Genomic DNA, 21,134 nt, shown 5'->3' with positions numbered 1-21,134 from the left:
TACATGTTAAAAAAACTGTCCTGTTTTTCATGACGTGAACATGTGAAAATTCGTATGTGACATATTTTCTTTGTATTTATAGGAATTATCCGAACTGCCCTTCCAAATATGGACAGAGAAGCTAAGGAAGAGTATCATGTTGTAATACAGGCAAAAGATATGGGAGGACACATGGGAGGCCTCTCAGGGACAACCAAAGTGACAATTACACTTACAGATGTCAATGACAACCCACCAAAGTTCCCACAAAGTAAGTAACACAGTTCTTAATCACATATATTACTAATACCCGTATTTGCATAATATCAGACATATTCAAAACTTCAAAAAGCAGTAACTGATGGATTATCACAGCACACGTAGGAATAGACAAATATTATTTGCACATTTTTGCTAATAACATATAGAACTTCAGTATCTGGGTGATTTACTTTGTGTTGCAATGAGCCATTTTTTAAGGTTAAAATTGGATTTCAAAGATTCCTAACTCAATACTTAATTTTTAACACTACTGGACCATGTTATATTAGAAATATACCTGTGATGTGATCAGGGAGACATAGTGTGGACTTCCTTGTTAATGGAGAAAGAAGTCTCATTTTCCGGGACAGTTCAAGCAAATCTGTACTAGAAGACGTACCTCCCCTGCAGCAGTTCTAGGCTAAGCTGGTTTACTGCCTTTCTCATTTTCGTAATTATAGTGTGGATGTAAAAGACTTTTAAAAATCAAAGTGCGTTTACTTCTCAGCTCAGACAATGACAATATTAAGTAATCTTTGTGGGGAAATAGGAGGAGGTTAAAACGAAATTCCTGCATGTTTTATATAGGAACAGATTCTTCTGTTGTGGGAGAGATCCAGTAAATAGTATTCTCATAGTGTGTGTGCAGCAGAAAGCAGTAAAGGTTACCCATGTTTGAGAGAAGTCTCCAAGTGGCCTCACCTCAAGCCTTTCAGTAATCCATTTTGTTTATTGATGAAGATTGACAAAGGAAAGGAGATCTACTTTATGTTCTTACAGCTGTATTTCTCAGGGTCCAAGAGTCTTGCTTTTTGGACCCTTGACAGAAGTGTTGTACAGCCTATTAACAGCTCCTGATTATGCCCTTTCAGGTCTTTGACAGACCCTCGAGTGAGCATCATTTTTTATTTTCACATAGCCTTTCATTTTCAGTGTTGATGCTTCATGTTTTACTTCTCTAAACACTCTCAGGGAACGATGTATGTCAGTAAGGATAAAAGTTAAGACTGGATACTCCTTATGCTTTATATTTATCATGGCAATAAAACCAAATTTGGTACAATTACATGTTCAAATTGATGGTTGACGTATATTGCTGGTGGTCAAATAAAGTCTATTTCAATACCTGTGCTATTTATTTTTCATGTACAAAATTAGTCAGGGATGACATTAACAGATTCAGTCTTCACAGTTGGGTGGAAGTATATTAATGGACCCACACAGCTGTCCTACATCTCATCTCTGCATGGGATTGTTTTGGAGCGCAGCATATGCACCATCCTACCCCACCCTGCTTCCCCTCTGAGCATCCGTACAACAGTGATACATCCTGGATGTGAACATGGCTCTCTGCTCATGCTGCAGTTTCCTGGACCCTCAAGCCAGAGCTTAAATGACATAGCCAGTCTGTAAATGTAAAAATCTGTTAGCGTTTTCTACATTCTAACAGAAAAGTGTTAAATCCTAAAAATGTCAGGTTCTACACACTTCACAAACATATCTTTTTAATCCAGTCATATCCTGGGACCCCACTACATGGTATTTTTGCTCAGTAACTCTATCAAATGATGTATTTTTCTCAGCAAATTCTAGTCATTTTACTGAGTGCAAAAAAAAAAAAAAAAATGTTCTGTGAAAATATTTAAATCAATGTGTGCAAATGTGAACTATCAGTTATTTGACTTAATCATTTGCACCTAATTTTAAAACCTTAATTGGGAGTGTTTTGTAACAAAACCAGGATTTGACCGGTTTATATAAATAGCCAAATGCAATTTTTTTTACCTTTTTTTTTCTTTTTGTTTTGTTCATTGCTCAAACCCTTAATGAGTTATGTGCTTAAATTTTGGATTCTTTGTGACAGGAGTTAATGGCCTATTTCCATGACATGTGCCAATTGTTTTTACGGGTAATGAGCCAAGTCCCTGCCTGGTGTAAGTCTCCGGATGTTCCTAGAGTGCTACTGTAGCAACAAAGAACAATTATGGAGAGGAGGATAAATCAGATTATTTCATTTTCTCATGCTGTTTTGTTGTTTGTATTATTATTTTTTTATTCACTTATATTGATGAAATGGCAGAAAATGCTGACATAGATTTGTAGGTTTAGAACCAGGTTATGTTATGTGAACACTGTGGTAGGTTGGGAAGGTCCAGGAAGCAATGGTCCCTACAGGACAACTTTTGGTAGGAGATTTACCCAGAAAGAGTATTGGTCTGCTCTAGTGTCCTTAATACACAAAGAGAAACGTGTAGCACCACAACTATGGGATATTTGGGGATGGTTTTCCTTTTTAACTTTGATGAGGGAAAGCCTTTTTTTTTTTTTTTTTTTTTTAAGTATGGAATCCTACACAAATTGGTATATATTCTCTGTTGTGGTAAATTGTAATAATCACTATGACAATACATTCATACTCCAAATTAAAGCCATAGAAAGCAGCAGTTTTATTCTTTAGGCAGTATAGCAGTCAGGTCTATCCAGTTCATATTATATATAATTTGTGGCTACTGAATAAATTGGCAGAAACACTTCACAAGTATAGAATTGAATGTCATACTGTGAGTCATATGAAACAGAATTTTCCTTCAATTTTTGTAGTAACATCTGAATATGAATTATAAGCTTGATGACATCACAACAATTTCTGCATTCTGACGAATCAATTGTCTTTTTAACCCCTCCCGGAACAGATAGGTATACAGATGTTATGTAAAACATCAATGAAGAGGTAATTTTATATAGATTAGCAATGTGTTTTAAGATTTCACAGATGCCTTCTCAGAGCTCTTTATACCATAACATTCCTTCAGGGAATTTCAAAGAGTAAAAAATTACTGTGGTTAGTTGGAATTTATAAGTTAAATGAGCAAATTTACAACTGGAGAGCAGACTGCATACTTAAGGCAAATGTCTTTTTTTTTTTTTTCCTTCTGCCAGGTGTGTACCAGATGTCAGTGTCAGAAGCAGCTGTTCCTGGAGAGGAAGTAGGAAGAGTGAAGGCCAAAGATCCGGACATTGGAGAAAATGGCTTAGTTGCTTACAGCATCATTGATGGAGATGGAGTGGATATGTTTGAAATTACAACAGACTATGAGACTCAGGAAGGTGTTGTAAAGCTTAAGAAGGTAAGTAGTACTGTCCTTTCAAACCTACCAAAGTGCAGTGTTCTTTGTTTCTGACAGAGTATGTGGCAGTAATGGGTTATCACCTAAGTTAAAATATCAGTAAATGCAATTTCACTTAATTTGTTTCTAAAGCTGTGATTAACTCTTAATATTCCATTTCCCCATTAGCTGAATTGGAATGGAAGAAAATAACCAAGAAGAGTTACATAAAAACTGTACAGTGGATTAATTTCACAAACTAAATGAATTCATAATAAAAAGTCACGGTAAAATACAATGCCATCAGCTTCATTGTTAATGAAGTTTTGCCTAGTGCCGATAAGTAGCAGACATTCACTGTTGCTTTATGTTCAGTCTGAACAGCCTCATGCCCTATAGTTTGAATTCCTCAGCTGTGCATTGTCCAAAATACTGTTCTGAAGGAGTCACAGGCTATGCCAAAAGCAGCAGAAATACTAAAGTGATTTCATACATCAGCATGATTTTTAAAAGTGTTATGAAACAAATTATGATTTAGAAATCATAGAATCTTATTCATTATTTAAGCATTCTTATTTTGCCCTTCATATCTTTTTAGTTATTCATCTCCTTTGGAAATATTCAAAAGTCAAAGCAGAATGCCTGGGCAACCTAACTTCTAAGTTAGCCCTGCTCTGTAAATTGGGACAATCTCTCTGGAGGAGACCCAGAGATCTCCTTTAATCAAAATTATCCTGTGGTTCAATTCCTGTATTTGTTCTAGCAGAGGTGGGAATGTATGTCTTGTGCATTTTAAAATGGGGGCATACTGTCACTGCTTGCATTCAATTTATGTTCTTAGCCTACTTTGTAAATTGTGGTTGGCACCTGTTTCTCACATATTTAAAGGCGCGATCATTTTGAGGTGACCAATGCTGCAACGCTGCAGCCATTTCATGTTGACGACAATGCAGATATGCTGTGTCTTGGATTAGGCTCTCTAAAGCACCTAGCTGGCATTATTTCACCTCCCCTTTGTAAAGTGACATGAGATCTGGGGATGGAAAGAACTGGAGAAATCAAAGAACTGCAAGCCATCTTCATATTTCCTCTACTACTTAAAAAAAAAAAAATAACTTTTCTTTGTCCATATCAATATCTCTAAAGGAATGCCTGGCAGCTTGGGGATAGTCCAAGCGTGACATCTTGTAGGAACCCCTTTCCTATCCATCCCTCTTCTGTGCTATGTGGAAGGCTGCACAAAGGAAAGGTTAATTTTCCCGGTAAAGATGATTTCGTGAGAGATACAGGAAGCAAAGAGCAAGACAAAGACTCTTGTCTTGGTATTTTGAGTGCCTTCTTATGCTGCTCCATACATAGAATGTAGCTCCTTCTATTTCAGTCTTTTTGTTTTTAAATACACACATTTCAGTCCAAGCTTGTTGACAGATATGCTCACATTTGTTTTATGTTATTGAATACTAGGAGACTGTTTACTGCTTTTACACTAGTTTTGCTAACTCTGTTGAATGAATGCGTTATTTTCTTGTTTCTCACAGCTCTTAGATTTTGAAACCAAAAAGTCCTACAGTCTGAAGGTAGAGGCAGCCAATGTACATATCGATCCGAAGTTCATCAGCAATGGACCATTCAAGGACACAGTAACAGTGAAGATTACAGTGGAAGATGCTGATGAACCACCTGTATTTTTAAAACCAAGTTATATTTTTGAAGTACAAGAAAATGCAGCATCTGGTACTGTGGTTGGAAAAGTACATGCCAAAGACCCTGATGCTGCAAACAGTGCTATAAGGTATGCTTCATTAGAGCAGGCTGTTTCTTTCTTAAGCATGGTAAGCTTTTAGAATTGTTATGCAAATTATTAAGATAGCATAATAGACCTCAGATAGTAATATTCCTAATTTACACAGAATATTGCTAACTGTAACCATACAGCATTGTTTTTGTCTTATTCCATAAGGTACTCTTTTCTCAAAGTCTGTATCAGAAAGAAGTGCTGTAAGTGTCCCATAGCTGTGCCTACCTAAAATATACCTGAGGACATCTGTATTAGATTCTATTCTATATCTTATCATTCTTAAAAAATCTTATTTTATTATCACAACATTTTTTTTCAAAAGATAGAAGTTCGTGCAGTAGATTACAGACTATTGTAAAGCGTTAATTTCTAATGGAAACCACATACACACACCTACTTTCTGCAGTTATATTGGGTAGTCTTCTATTAGTGTACTTTGTCATGTTCTCAGTGTAACTTAAATTATAAAACACCATTTTGTGGGTATAGTTAACATTTTGAAGAATTGCATGGTAAAGAGGTAATCAGAGGTGTATAAAACTGTGGACATGTGTAGGTAATGGATAATATTTAATAACCTAGTATGATCAATTAACATTCTGAGTAATCCAAAGATCAGAAGTTTTAAATGATCTTTGTCATTAATAGGATATAGATAAAAATCAGAAATAACTCTGTAGATATTTTAATCATATTTTGTAAGAGAAGAATGTAAAAAAAAATCGGAGGGCTTTAATATAGAGACTTCAAAGAACAATAATTTTCACTTACTATTAGTATTTTGACATAATATTTTTTCTAAACGTAGAATTGAACCTAGTGAACATCATTTTAAAAGAACCATTTATCATTACATTGAAAATAATATTAAGGGTACTGCTTACAATTATTTAAAAATGATAATGTTATAAAAAAATTGGATGCATGAAACTGCTAAATCTTTCTTTTACCTAATTACCAACTTTCAATCTTCTTTAGGTATTCAATTGATCGTCACACTGACCTTGAAAGATATTTTACTATTAATGCAGATGATGGCAACATCAAGACAATAAAAGCTTTGGATAGGGAAGAAATTGCTTGGCATAATATCTCTGTCTTTGCAGTTGAAGTTCGTAAGTATTTCACTGAATTATTTTATTATCAATTTTATAAATTCTGTTGTCTTCCAATTGACTCAAACTGGTACGCTGCAATAAATCCTAACAGAAATACCTTGGCCTATTTCTTTTTCACTTGTATACAACTAATACAGCTTTTGCTGTGATTTTGTTTGTTTTGAGGGATTTTCCTGCTTCCATTTCATTCTGGTTTTGCTTACACCCATAGACAAACAACACCAGGAAGCCAAAGTTCCGGTTGCAATTAAGGTTGTTGATGTCAATGACAATGCCCCCAGATTTGCGGCAGCCTATGAAGCGTTTGTCTGTGAGAATGCTCGAAGCAATCAGGTAAGCCTGCGTGCTCCACCTTCACCACATTTGAATTTCTTACTTTAGGGTGTTAGCCCAGTTTTGTGTTGAAAGCTTGAATAAATAGCAGCAACTGAACATTTATTTTTAAATTTTGGCCAAAATGCCTAGAGTACTCATCCTGTGTGTACTTTCCTGTGTTTTCATTTTGTATTGCTATCAACATTTAGCAATAAGAGTGCTTTGTATATTGAATGTGAATGATGTTGGCTGTAAGTATCCACCAGTACATGGGCAACAGAGCTGGTTGGGAACAACTTTACCAGTTGTGAGCTTGGTTTGGATATTAAGAAATACTCAGCATCTTATAAGAAGAATCACAGTATAGTGCTTGTATGGTGTAGTTTACAGATTTATCCCTGAACAACCTGCGAGGAAAAGGGAGAGCATCAGGTGGAAATAAGGCACTATACACTACCTGCACGTTTTGATTTGGTGCAGCAGTTTGGAAGAGACATTGTGAGCTGCTGAAGTTTCTGCAAATGTTATTTAGCCTACTAAGTTATCACTAGCACAGGTCTTTATATAAGAATGTGTATCTAGGTGTATACTTTTACATCTATAATCCTGTGTTGGTTAAATGTAATATCAAGTAAAGATTGCCTTTCTAGCTTTGAGTCTGCGCTATGTTTATAATTGCATACGTTTGTTGAGATATTTTCGTGTTTTCAGCTATTTCCTCTGACTTTCAAAATTCTTTGTATTCAAAAGATTTCTCAGAATGCTGTCTGCATGTGATGTATCCACAGAAGGAGCTGTTTGCTTACACACCACTTTTCTTTTACAGCAATTTATTACAATTAGTGCTGATGACAAGGATGACTCGGCCAATGGACCAAGATTTATCTTCAGTTTACCACCTGAAATTATTCATAATCCAAATTTTACACTCAGAGACAACAGAGGTTTGTATGAAGGTTCCCTCTATAATAGTGTCCAAAGAAATGACAAAAGAAAACTAATGGCCAATTTAATGTCATGCAACAGCATTTTCATTAATTTTGACAGAGTGCCTGTTTTCTAGAGATTTAGGGGAGGAAGGCAGAAAAAATACAGCTGAAATACAGGGATGTTCTTGGAATAATGTAATGCTTTTTAACTCACTCATTTTCTTGAATACATATTTAAAATTACATAATAACACCCTACATGAAAATCCACTGCCATTTTATCACCCAGGAAGAAGGTACAAAACATTGAGAAAAATGTTCACTAAATTTAATTAGCAGGTCTCCTTGATTTAAACAAAACTACTTCCTAATCTAAAGTTAGTGAGGGAAGGATAAATTATGTTGCTTGTATTTTGTTCACCTAATTCTGTTTGCTAGTTTTTGGATGTCAGGAGACATGGACTAGGGTCCTAATGGAAAGAAGTCACTGTGATACTAAACTTTTGTAGGAAATTTCTGCTGTGAAACAGAAATCCAGAGTGGGTGTATCTCAGTATATGGGTATCCCGATCCCTTTGCCAATTTTCTGTTAACGAAATACAGTATAGTCTTGCATTCAGAATGAGCATCATAAGAGGTAAGAAATTTTAGTAACAAAACAAGCAAGCATAAATAAAAGCTAAAACTTACTTGATATTCCAACATGATAACATCATTGAACCTGACTTGCCAAATGTTGAGGAATCGGGGGGGGGGGGGGGGGGGGGGGGGGGGGAATACAGATTCAGCCATTATAAATATTTATTCTGTTTATTTAGTGATAATCAGTATAACATTTATGTTCAATGTTCATTTGTTGTTTTCCTGTACAGGGAAAAAATACAGTTTCAGCTTCTAAAGAACTGGTTTTAAATAGCAAGCTTTAATGTGTGAAGGAAACAACTGTTTTCTGAAATGTAGAACTCAGTTGAACTGGTTTAAATAATGATTTATTGTAGATTGACAGAAGTACAAACGGCAACATAATCCAGATACATAATTTCAGTAACAACTTTTTTCTCTCAAATGTTATGTTGTGGTATGCTTTCTATTGCCATCAAAATTTGAAGTGAGGGCCATTATCATCAGAATTCCTAAACAAAAGTTCCATAATTCTTAAAGGATCAAAGTAATATTGTTGCCTAGTACTTGACACTTGTACATATATAAGCAATTCGTAAAGGTTCCAGTGGAGAGAATATATTTATTCTCTTTGAAGTAAGAAAAACACCATTTTTGAAAATTTGATGAATGTATTTTAAAGAGAAGTAAATAGAAATGAATTCTTTGCTTGAGACCCTGAGGTCAAATTTCTCCTTACAAGATATTTTCTGGTCGCCATACTAAATTGAAAATGGATTAGATTGTATAATCTAACGGAGAATGCGTAGGTCAGAATTGAGATGCTTTGATACAGTTGCTGACAAATGGTCTTATGGTGCCTGACTCCAGCCAATGCCATTAATCTTTCATTTCCATATTCAGCAGATTCTCTCTCTCTCTCTCTCTCTCTCTCTCTCATGACAAAGCCCAGATGAAACTGTTTTGTGATAGAAATGATGATGTCCATCAAACGTAGTGACTATACCTAAATATCTGAAAAGTTTATTTCAACAAGACAGTATTTAAGGATTGAATCTTCCTGTATAAATTTTTGTTTAGGAAATAAATAGTGTAGTGCAATCCATCCATTTACATCCTGTCTTTTCTATCATTTTTGTACAATCCTTACTGCAGTCATGTTGTTAATTTAACTATTTCTGTGTTGTTTCGTTTTTTAAAAAAATCTAAGTTATGGTATTGTAGAGAGTTAAAATTCTGTTTACTTCCATATAAAGAACTTCTCAGAGTGTGCTATCATTGGCAAGTCAAATAATTTACATGATCATTTAAAGTTTCTTTTTCATTTGTAAATCTGAGCAGTCTATATACCATGCCACTGCTTTCAGAGGGAATTACTAGTTTCAGAGAAAAATGGCTTTATTAACTGTGGAGAACAGTTAATGAAAACTCCAATGTTTGGGTCTATTACAGAACTTTAAAGCGAATACAGTCCTATAATTATCATTTAATAGAGTTTCTTTCTACCAACTCCTAAAAGTAATCACATATTGCAGTAATCCAAAAAAGTAATCACATTCTACATCCTATTAATAGCCTACTGTGTTACCAAGTTTTTCAGCTGAGACTATCTTCAGTAGAAAACATGAGATAATGGCTTATCGCATGCTGTGATAAAATACCGAATTACTTTTGCGCTGTTTACTTACATTATACCACATAAGTAAACAGCACTGTGTTTGCCCAGGCTCTGTTCAATTTTACTCCTATTGAAGTCAGAGCTTCAAAAGAGCAGCAGAGGCTCATAGCACTTCACCACAGAGAGATGGATTTTTAGCAGATGGATTTCCTGCTTTAAATCCTGCCCTGTCTGTCCTAAACTGAAATGCCCTTTACTTGGGCTCACCTTGTGTGGAGGCCAGGCACAAAGCCAGTACTGCTGGAAGTACTGCAACCACTTCGCTTTTGCATGCTGCACAAGGATGCATTATACCACACTGGCAAAAGTGAGGTGTAGTGATGTTTTCAAATATGCAAGACAGAGCTTTATGAAGACTGAAATTAAGTTCATGAATCCACTAAAATCAGTGACAATAATAGCTGGAAAAATGAGAGCATGTGTATTTTCTGGATGGTGTTGAGATGGATATCTTCTTCTTTCTGTCTTTGAGTTCTTTAAGACTGCCAGTCAAGTAGCTCCCATATGTGTTAAGTAATAGTTTTAAGCTGGTATTGACATTTAACTTCTGTTTCTTGGCTTAAAAAAATGCCATTATACCTGGATTATAGTTATACTCCTGGTACTTGAAAATGATGAAAAAGCGAGGATGAGAATATTAGCTAGGATTATATGCGAGGATGAGAATATTAGCTAGGATTATATGTTATCTTTTATCTAGGTAAAAGAGTTTTATTTTCTCCTGTGGATATTATGTCTTTCTAAATGTAAGAAGTGAACATACACAGAAAAAAATAAAATAAAAAATGACATGGTAGTCCTTTTTAATTTTTAGCCAGGAATGTTGTTTGGATTTTACTTTTAAATATATATATATAAGTTTATATATATATATATATAAACTTAGAAATCACCTCAACTTAAACCAGATAAATGACCCATTGGATCACATTCAGCTTTAGTATAATGTAATTGACCGCAGTGGAATTGGCCAGACTGTATAATAACTGAGTAATTTTCCATCCTTTTCTTATTTCTAGTAGGAATACTATTTAAGCTATTAATAATATTTGCCAAAATTCAGGAAACATGCAATATGATATAATAAAAAATGTGTAACCAACAGACTAAATATACGAATACTTGATACTGCATATATTTCCTTCCAGTTTGCCTTTACAGCCTCTAGGTAGTTGTATCTCAGTCCTCTATTGATGTTCATATATTTTGGCACAAGAGTTGTCTGTCCTGCTGCACTCTAATTTAATAGAGCAGATCTTTGCTCTCAGGTTGATGAAATGAATTATTAAATGCATTTTAGACAACCCTTTGGAATAATTTGATTCTGTATCAATATATGTTAGTTCAGGTATTTGTTGTTAGGTTAATAGATATCAAACGTTACACTTCTATTTATATAAAATCATCATGAGCCCATTAACTTACTATCCAAAAATAAGACCCCTATCACATAAACACTGATATCACTAAAGTCCTTAAAAAAAATTGTGCCACAAAACCTAGCTGGGGAAATGTTGCATGTAAACATTTAGAGGGGTAGAATGACTTTGAAAAGAGACAAAGGACACGTCCAAAAACCAGAAGTGATATTGGGAGGTGAATTAATTCTGCATGTATCAAATGTATCTAAGACAGTCCTAAAAAAATTCATCCTTTTCTGGTGTGATCTGCAAAATTTTCTAGTGTGGAGGATCTCAATAAGCAGGACCCTAGTACAAGCATCCTTCTCATCCCATAAATTGATCTGTGTCCATCAAGTCTGGAGACTGTTTCAGACCTTCTCCTACATCAGGGGTACTGTCTGCAAGGGTGATTAAGGCAAGACACTTCTCTTTTGGTATAATTTATTCACAGATTTTCATGGAAAATGATTAGATCATTAAAAGAGGTTTTATGGTTTGCATTATTAAATTCTTGAATTTATGCTGACTCTTCAACAGGAAAATGATTAATCTTCTGCAGTACCCCAAGGCAGCAATAAAATGGAGGAGAATAGCCCTCTGTTAGCAGATAAAAGGACCATTCTATTCTCTTTTTTCTTTTCATTATATAGTGAAAAGTAAAGAGCATTCTTAAAACAGAAAAGGTTGTGTGAATTAAATCCTCATCATAAACTAGTTTTTGAAGGTCTGAAAACCACAGATGTGGTTGTTTTGTTTTACTTTGGGATGTTTACAATTTTATAAACTTTGGTTCAGTCTGAGAACTGAGAAACAAGAAGCACAAATAAAGAAATGCTGTTCATGCTTCCTTGCCTTTGTCTGTCAAGGTTGGGAGCAGGAAGCCCTGGCCATCTCATCCGAGTGTTTCATGTCACACACTTCCCTTTCAAATGCTTTTGCCCCAGAGAGCTCAAAGGACTATCCAAAACAGCTTTCTGTGCTGAGACGGATGCTTGGTTTTGATGCCCTGGACCAGGAAGCCCAAGGCAGGCAACTACTCAGTGATAACAAGTGGAAATGGTGTTAGACAGGCACCTTAACGCAGTACATGTCCATGTAATTCACAACGTGTCCCGACAGGCTGTGCATGTATGATTGAGCTGTCTGAATTCTGGTTTGGAGAAGTTTGGGTGAAAAACTGGTTTTGCCAAAATGCTGCTTGCTTCAGTGCATCTTACTGAAGTAGATGAACATTGAGACTCTGATCTGCTAATACACAGTAAGCGTTGGCTTTTGTGTTTTGGTGGGAGTCTCATTCACACAGGCCATGTTGGTGTTTTCCATTCCTGCAGGTCTAACACCAAGAGCAATAGGTCAATAGAGGATTCGTTTTCTTCCCCTCCGCTGAAGGCTTTAATTCTCGAAAGAGCTTAGAACCAGTACAAACAGCAATACCAAGGCCCAATTAGTCTAGCAGTTGTTGAAGTATTGTGACTTTCCCAGAAAGTTGCTGGGGTGCAAAAAATACTATTACTGTCATTTTCTGTGATAATGGTTTGCAGGGTAGGCTTTCGGTGACATATGCACTGTTTAGTATTTACAGTTAATGTGTTACGTTGCCTTAGCTGGTGTATCTAATATTCAGCTGTTTATACGATGTCTGTTTTATAATAAACATAAACATTATGAGTTGTATAATAATTGCTTTGTTTACTGTTAGCATATTCCCTTGTGGTGTTTAAGTAATTGGTGAACTTGCATATGAAGGATGCTAAGATACTTTGAAAAGAGAACAATATACGTTAAAAAGTACTAACAAAAAGAGATGTTTTTTGTGTTCCTTTTGTTACCCTCATCACCCTTAAAATTGGGGGTGGTACTGTATAAATGAAACACAGTACTGTAATTGCTTTGGGGTCAGTAGGAAGGTGATACTTTGTTCATGTTGTTTTTACATTCTAAAACATCTGAAAATTCAGGGCCACTGTGGCAAAATATATTTTTTCCATATTTGCTAAGATGATAACTTTGAGGAAAAAATGATAATGACCATCTCCCTTCTTTAAACAGATAACACAGCAAGTGTTCTTGTTAGACGTGAAGGATTTAGTCGCCAAAAGCAAGATTTATACCTTCTTCCCATTGTAATAAGTGATGGTGGACTCCCCCCTATGAGCAGCACCAACACCCTCACCATTCGAGTCTGCGGCTGCGACAGCAATGGCTCCTTGCTCTCCTGTAATGCTGAAGCCTACATCCTCAATGCTGGATTGAGCACAGGAGCTTTAATCGCCATTCTCGCTTGCATTGTGATTTTGTTAGGTAAAAAAGTTCTTTACTTATTAGTCTTCTATACTTGTTTGTATTAAAAAAAAAAAAAAAGCTTTGCCTTTGGCTCTGAGATGGAGAAGTCAATCTTAATTTCTTAGCATTTATTTTTACAGGTGGCACTAATCTGGCAGGCTGAAATGCAATATATGATAACTGCAATAGAAAGCACCAGAGAATTTGTCTGTGTGTGCTTAGAGAATGTCCTTTTGTGGCCTAATATCAGTTAATCAGGGACACTGTTTAAAGGAGGTCATGACATACAGTTTTAAGTTTTGTGATCTTCCCTGGATGACAGGTTCCTTATTGAGGTCAGCCAGGATTAATGGCTCCTGCCAGCTATTTCCCTCTAACTTCTCTTGTGTTGAAGACAAATGAAGGGCTCAGAAGACCTGCTTTTAAGAAAGCACTATAAAGCTTTTCCTGATGATTTGAAAATATATACATAAAATGTTTTAATTTGTCCACAGTAATTTATAGTCTTTTCTTATGTATTTTTAAGTAATTTTAAAGAAATCTGCAGTGAGAAGGAACACGTCAACAAAGGCATGTATTTTCATCTGTTCTGTCAGAAAAATTCCATTGTCATGGAAATGCCCAGAACATGGAATTAGAGTTTAGCTTTGGGCATACAGGGGAGAGTAAAGATTGATCCTTGTTTTGCTGCAGGCAGACATGTGATTGGGCAGCTCAGGCAGTGCTGCTGCATTAGGGACCCACAAATGCTTTTCCTGAATTAAAGTCTTGCATTAATGATCAATTAGTATGAGCAGTGGTATTCAGCCCAAAGAGAAACCCTCAAATCAGTATGCTCAATTCATGTGGACAAACATCATAGCTTTTACTTAGCTGGATATTCTAAAAATGCAGATATTAGCAAATATATGCTGAACTGCTGCTTAAAAGCTGAGATTTCGGTGAAGGCAACAATCTTATTTATAAAGCAGCTACTGTTCGAGGTGCAGACTAACTTGCCCTTTTTTTTTTTCCCCTTTAGTCATTGTAGTGTTGTTTGTAACACTGAAAAGGCAGAAAAAAGAACCGCTGATTGTTTTTGAAGAAGAAGATGTCCGGGAGAACATTATTACTTATGATGATGAAGGTGGAGGAGAAGAAGATACTGAAGCTTTTGACATAGCTACTTTGCAGAACCCTGATGGCATCAATGGATTTATTCCTCGTAAAGACATAAAACCTGAGTATCAGTATATGCCAAGACCAGGGCTTCGGCCGGCTCCCAATAGTGTTGATGTTGATGATTTCATCAACACAAGAATACAAGAAGCTGATAACGATCCAACTGCTCCTCCCTATGACTCTATTCAGATCTATGGCTATGAAGGAAGAGGCTCAGTGGCTGGTTCACTTAGCTCGTTAGAGTCAGCGACAACAGATTCTGATTTGGACTACGACTATCTACAAAACTGGGGACCTCGATTTAAGAAACTTGCAGACTTGTATGGCTCCAAAGACACTTTTGATGATGATTCTTAACAATAAAGTTTAAGATTTGGCCTTAAGAACTGTGTCCAATGTTCTGAAGAATCCAGAAGAAATTTAAGCAGGTATTTTTTTAAAAATCAAGAAAAGTCTCATTTAAACATGTAAGTTTGACAGAAAGGATTCCTTTGATAAAAAAGGACATAAAAGTGGTAAATACTGTGAAGTACCTTTTCCTGCAAAATGCAAATATAGAAGTTGGCTGCCAACTTCACTAGAGGAAAAAAACCCACTTAAGAAATAAAAAATATTTAAATGAAGGAAAATGCTAAAAGTGAACCTACAACTAAGGGAAATCTTTTACGTGTTATGAACATCTAAATCTTTTATGTCAAAGAAGCTTCCACAAATTAGAAAAGATAACAGTTCTGAGCTGTAATTTCGCCTTAAACTATGGACACTCTATATGGTAGTGCATTTTTAAACTTGAAATATATAATATTCAGCCAGCTTAAACCCATATGATGTATGTACAGTACAATGTACAATTATTATGTCTCTTGAGCATCAAACTTGTTACTGCTGATTCTTGTAAATCTTTTTGCTTATACTTTCATCTTGAACTAATACGTGCCAGATATAAAAACTCTGTCTTGTTGCAGTGGGAGGAGCCCTATTTCTATGTCATTTTTAATGTATCTATTTGTACAATTTTAAAATTCTTATTTTAGTATACATACAAATATCAGTATTCTGACATGTAAGAAATGTTACAGCATCACACTTATATTTTATGAACATTGTACTGTTGCTTTAATATGTGCTTCAATATAAGAAGCAGACTTTGAAATAAACTGATTCTTTTTTAATTCTTGTTCTGGTTATTAAGCATATAAGGAAAAACATAGTGTTTCTAATGTCCCATTTATAGTTCTGACTAATTTACTACAGTTGTGACCTTTTAATAGCCTTATTTATTATGTGTTTGTAGTTGGTTTGTTGCCTTGTTAAGTGATTATTTAAAAATCAAGTACATTTTACAACTGTTTTTTAGATTAAAAAAAAGTAACGTCTGGTGAACATTTTGTACCCTCTCTATCTACGGCTTGTGGCTGCTCCCAGAACACAGTAATAATCTTCATATAATATGACTGTGTTTTCTGGATTAAATTAAGTGTAATACTTTTAAATATGTCCCATGTAATACGCATTTATCTTATATCTTAGGAATTCCAGAGGTTTCAGAAATGACTTTATAAGTGGACAGGAGCACTCTGTGTTTACAGTTTACTCCAGGCTTGTGATTTCCATATCTGTGCTAAGCTTCTGCGGGTTTTAGAGACTTAAATCTCATCCAATTTAGCTATAATTTCCCTAAAGACTGTTCTACCTGACAATTACCTTACCTGAGTATTAATTAAGATTCTGGCACTTACTTTTATTTTTATTTTTTTTTGTTTTTGTTTACTGCAGTAGAATAGCATCGTCCACTGATAGGAAGACATTTTAATTTGTGATGACAGAAATACAGAGTGCTTTCAGAGTTGTTCTTTGTAATGTATGTTTTTAATCAAAAAATGATCTATAACTTTTTTTATATTAGTTCAGAATGAGCAAGGGATTGGAATATGTTCCGTGCATCAACATTTTCAGCATCTGTGTACAGCTGTAGTTGTGCTAAATTTAATATAGTTTGCTGTTTAGGGTCAGAGATCAGCAGCTGCAATATGGGAAGAGGCAATAAATAGAAGTGATATACATTTTTCTACTGTTCATTTTACAGACCCTGTCCTTCATTTGCAGTCAAGTACCAAACTGCTTGATCTGAGAGGAAATCTGATTTGTTGGTGTATTGCTTTTCTGAAGACCCCCCATATGTGTAGTTAGATTAAAATTTAATTCATTAAAATTATGAATGATGTTTCAGCTCTATAATCATAACATATTCACTTGTCCCATTATATCCCTATGTTTTATAAGGCAAAGTTTGCTAAATCAGCAGATTTGCTCTACAATGTTTATTGTAATATTTCACTTTATTATAGCTGTATGCATTCTATATAATTCTATAGTTTATTATTAACTCAGTTCAAATTTCTTTGGTTGTTGATTTTTTCTCTGTTTATAATCCAAAGAATATTTTGCTAGATTTGCACATTTCTCCATTATAAATTTAAATAAACATTAAAAAATGAAATGAGTATCAATTTACAAATTAACAAATGGAAATAAAGTTTAAAAAAAGTCATTTGTAGGACTCCATCCTCATTGATGCTATCTGGATTTGTTTCACTATTGAGCAAGTTTTAGAATTAATAACTGCATTTTCTACATTTTTATGTTTGATTTTTAAGAAGGACATTGTCAACTACATTTTTAATAGTTTTAAATGCTTTGAGTTTTAGTCTCTATTGTTTGTAGCACTCTCGTAGATGCTTGGAAATAAATTTTCTTTCCCTGCTGGTTTTGTCCTTTTTCATTTGATTATTTTTCCCTTTCCCAGTGAATATGCAATTATGATAGTGCTTTATTAAGTTAGTCTTGCTAATCTCAGCCAACACTACCTCTGAAATGCTGGGAATTATACTCATTACGTATCATCTGCAGCACCCCAATGAACAGTGTGTTTTGGCAGAACGACAGGGCATTTATTTGTGTTAAACTTCACAGCAGTGGTTGCTGGAGTCTCAGGCTTATAATTTGAGTGCAAAAATCTGCCCAGCACAGCAGTGCTGGGTTAGTCCCCAACACAAATTAGAGAAGACTGTGGGCTGGGGTTGTAGTTTGCAGCAGTGCTCCCAAGGATCTGAGCAACCTGGGAAGGGATTTACTTGCAGGAGCTACTTTAAGGTAGTCTCACTGTCTGCCTGAGCTCAGGGAAGGACTGAGCCTCACATCCATGGAAGGCCACAGAGAGATTCACTGTAACTCCAGTGGGTTTGAAGGCAAACAGTAATTAATGGGAGGATCAGCACAACTCTGCAGCAGGTAAGTTAACGGACACTAGCAAGTGCAGATAATGTTTTGGCCATATTTTCCCTCTCATACATCCTGCTTAAGGATCATCATTTTGAGATGGAAGAATAGGGGGAACAACAACATACCTTCTGATTCCATCAGTTACAGACATCGAGACATTAACCAAGAGTTATTTTGCGAATGGAATACATTACATAGATAGATGTATGTGCTCCCATTGGCAAAAATAGTCCCCTCCTTTTCTCGCTGCTTGTCACCAGGAAAACTTGCATCTGAGCAAGGCTGACGCGTCCCCTATCTCTCATATATCCACAGTACAAATGTACACAATTTTTCTCATCACTAGCAAGAAGCAATTAGGTATGCAGGTTCAGTGCTGGTTGCTAAGGGAACTCTCAAAACCTACACTGATATGGGAGAGGAGGGTTTGTTTGGGGTTTTTTAGATTGCCTCTGTCATGTTCTTGCCAACATGTCAAGCAGCTTTTGATACCATGTCAAGGGGTACAAGCTTGCCACCAACATTTACATGATCTTGTGCAAAATCATGCCTCAGAAACTGATATGACCACAGATGAAAAAAGCTTTTAAATAACTTACATGTTTTCTTTATTCCACTCTGTTGACTGATGAAATAGAATGCTGAATCTTACCACACTGCTGCCAGTAAGCCTACAGGAAAACTGAAGAATGGGAATTTAAGTCAGGCTCACGAAAAGGCAAACTTAGTTTTCTGGGTCCCAAAAGCCTGGAATTCTTTCATGCCTTATGTCCTTATTCCATCAGAATTCTCAAAATTAGGTGTTTTTATTGAAAACTGTAGCAAATAAAATAAATCTTCAAAAAAAAATCTAAAATTAAAATAAATATCAGACCCTGTGTAGTTTTCCACTTTGGTGAGTGAAGTACAGAGGTACAGTAGTCAGAGATGAATAGTCAGCATCAGAATCACATTCCATATTAAAAATAAATAAATAAATAGCTTGTGTAAGGAAATAAGTGAGCTTGATAACATTAGTTAGATATCTAGAGTTAGCTCTCTGGAGCTTTGCTACTATTTTCATTAATTTGGGCTGAGATGGAGGATTGACCAGTTCGGCCGAGTCCCACCTGGAAAAATTCAAGTACCATAGAGTTCAGCTTCAAATCAAACAAGGAACTACCTGAGACAATTAAATTTAGGCCTGGCTGGCAATGGAATAGAACATATTTTGTATCTAACTCATTCAAATGTCTGTGGTATGTGGCTGCCCATCAGATCTTCAAACCTGCCTCCTGTATTGTGTGCCCAGGCTCCTGGTGTTGATCCAGCTCAAAGGCTATGTAACATCCAACAGTGCTGGACTTCTTGGTGTCTTAGTCTGACACGGGGAACAAAATGGCTTCTGGGCCTGCTCTGGGAGATGTTTTCTAGATTTTTGTGCAGCTTGTAGAGCACCCCAGGCATGCTAGTGATCAAGCTTGCCATTACTTAATATCATTAATCTCAGTATTTGATAGGAAAAGCTGTTTAAAATCCTTGACTGTTTGAGCTGGTGTGACTGCGAACACCGAAGTCACGAGAACAATTTTAACCAACTGGGACCTCCTCTCAAGTGAGATTCATTGTCATTTGAAAAACATCTCTTGTAGTTCTTAATAAAATCCTAGCCCTCTTGTCTAGAGGCGTTTGTTAGGCTTTGATTATGGGGTGCTCAACAAGCGCAAAACATATTTATTTCAACTGACCAAATCCACATGCTGTTGCCCAGGCCTTTCTGCAAGTGAAGGCCTTCTTTTGCTGTTATAGTGTCTTCTTTTCCAAATTTCATGTTATTCCATGAATCCTGAACTCACTGCTCTAGTAGGCCTTGCAGATATACCAGTCATCTTACAGAGCTTCTTTATAAATATGAAGTGCTTCTGTAGTGTTCTTTGCGGTATATGTAGGTTCTAAGGGGAGTGGAGGGTGGGGTTATTTTAGAGCCATGAAACATTCTCTTCCACTACTGCAAAGCTGGCTTTCTATGTCCCCATGCTGTGCTGAGTGCCCTATCAGTGGGGGGAGAAGGAGCAATTTTTCAGGGAGTAATAAACTCCCTTGTACTTGGCAGGACGGCTTTAGAAGCCCCTCTGTCCCCCTACTGCTGAAGACGGCCTTCCTTCCAGGAGGCTGTTCTCCCTGTTGCAGCCCAAGCTCATATTTTCCTTCTTCTTATTAGCATACTGAAGAAAGTCATCATTAATCAAATGCAAGCACATTTAGCAAAGTTCAATGTGTATGAAAAATTTATGTCAACCTTTAGGCTCTATGACAGCCCCAAGGCTTCACTTAATAAGTTCTATAATGACGTACTGTTAATGGCCGATTCACATTATCTCTTTGAGGTCTATTGGGCCTTTCAGTAACATTTTCTATTATTGATTATGGAGCTGTTGCACATTATCCAGACATATAAGCAAAACTGTTGTTTATGTTCTTTGCTTTCTAAAATGGAAATGTGGATGCATTAAACTATAAAAACTCATACAACGTAATTTTCTCTCTTTCATGTTACATGGCCCTGGTATAGTGGAACAGTGAAAGAAAGAGTGTAGCCATTTGGAGGGACTGGCAGAATCTCTTAAAAATTACTAGAAATTTGACATATCTTGTCCACAGATTTAGCAGAAATCTACACTTCAAAAACCATCAGCATCCAACTATCTATCAATCACCCTTTCTAACAGTCTCAGAAGAGGTAAAGACAGAATGGCTGACTGCCCTAGGTTCTGCAGCTTTGGTCACTAATGAGTCATATTTAATTTCAGACATTTAATTTCTTTCTGAATTTTATGTGGACAAAAAAATACATTTCAAAGGGAAATGTTTCTAACAACCGAGTACTGCCTATTTCTGTGGCTTTACACAATGATCCAGCAAACGTTTTTCACTAAACACAATCTCTCAAAATTGTTCAGTGCTCATAATTGTGGTATTATTTTCTAAAGCCTAGATCCTGTATATGCTTACTATTTAGCACAATGTTTACTACTGTGAATAAATGGTAGCACTCATAATAGTAAGTATAATGAGGTAACACTACTGTAATCTAAGTGCTCCCACACTACTGGAAGCTAATATCTCACACTGTGTTGGAACATCATTAAATGAAAGAATATGAGCACGTTATGTGCCTACACATACTGCTACTGCACTGCAGACTCTACTCTGAAGTGCC

At 35.9% G+C, this 21,134-nt stretch overlaps 1 protein-coding gene across 3 annotated transcripts in view; it reads left to right on the top strand.

Moving 5' to 3' along the window:
* The window catches only part of CDH11 (cadherin 11), an 82,180-nt gene extending 64,762 nt beyond the window's left edge, over nt 1–17,418 (top strand). For all 3 annotated transcript variants that reach the window (XM_048068825.2, XM_067004181.1, XM_013176658.3), the window contains 8 exons: nt 83–250; nt 3,181–3,368; nt 4,886–5,139; nt 6,124–6,260; nt 6,475–6,596; nt 7,405–7,522; nt 13,259–13,510; nt 14,514–17,418. In XM_048068825.2, the coding sequence (XP_047924782.1) occupies nt 83–250; nt 3,181–3,368; nt 4,886–5,139; nt 6,124–6,260; nt 6,475–6,596; nt 7,405–7,522; nt 13,259–13,510; nt 14,514–15,010 (1,736 nt within the window). In that variant the 3' untranslated portion in view covers nt 15,011–17,418. The remainder of the gene's footprint in view (nt 1–82; nt 251–3,180; nt 3,369–4,885; nt 5,140–6,123; nt 6,261–6,474; nt 6,597–7,404; nt 7,523–13,258; nt 13,511–14,513) is intronic.
* The last annotated feature ends 3,716 nt before the right edge of the window (nt 17,419–21,134 follow it).

The sequence above is a fragment of the Anser cygnoides genome, chromosome 12 (assembly GCF_040182565.1).
Source record: "Anser cygnoides isolate HZ-2024a breed goose chromosome 12, Taihu_goose_T2T_genome, whole genome shotgun sequence".
Lineage (NCBI taxonomy): Eukaryota > Metazoa > Chordata > Aves > Anseriformes > Anatidae > Anser > Anser cygnoides.
Note: the sequence above shows the minus strand (reverse complement) of the source record. Positions and strands in the feature narration are given on the sequence as shown.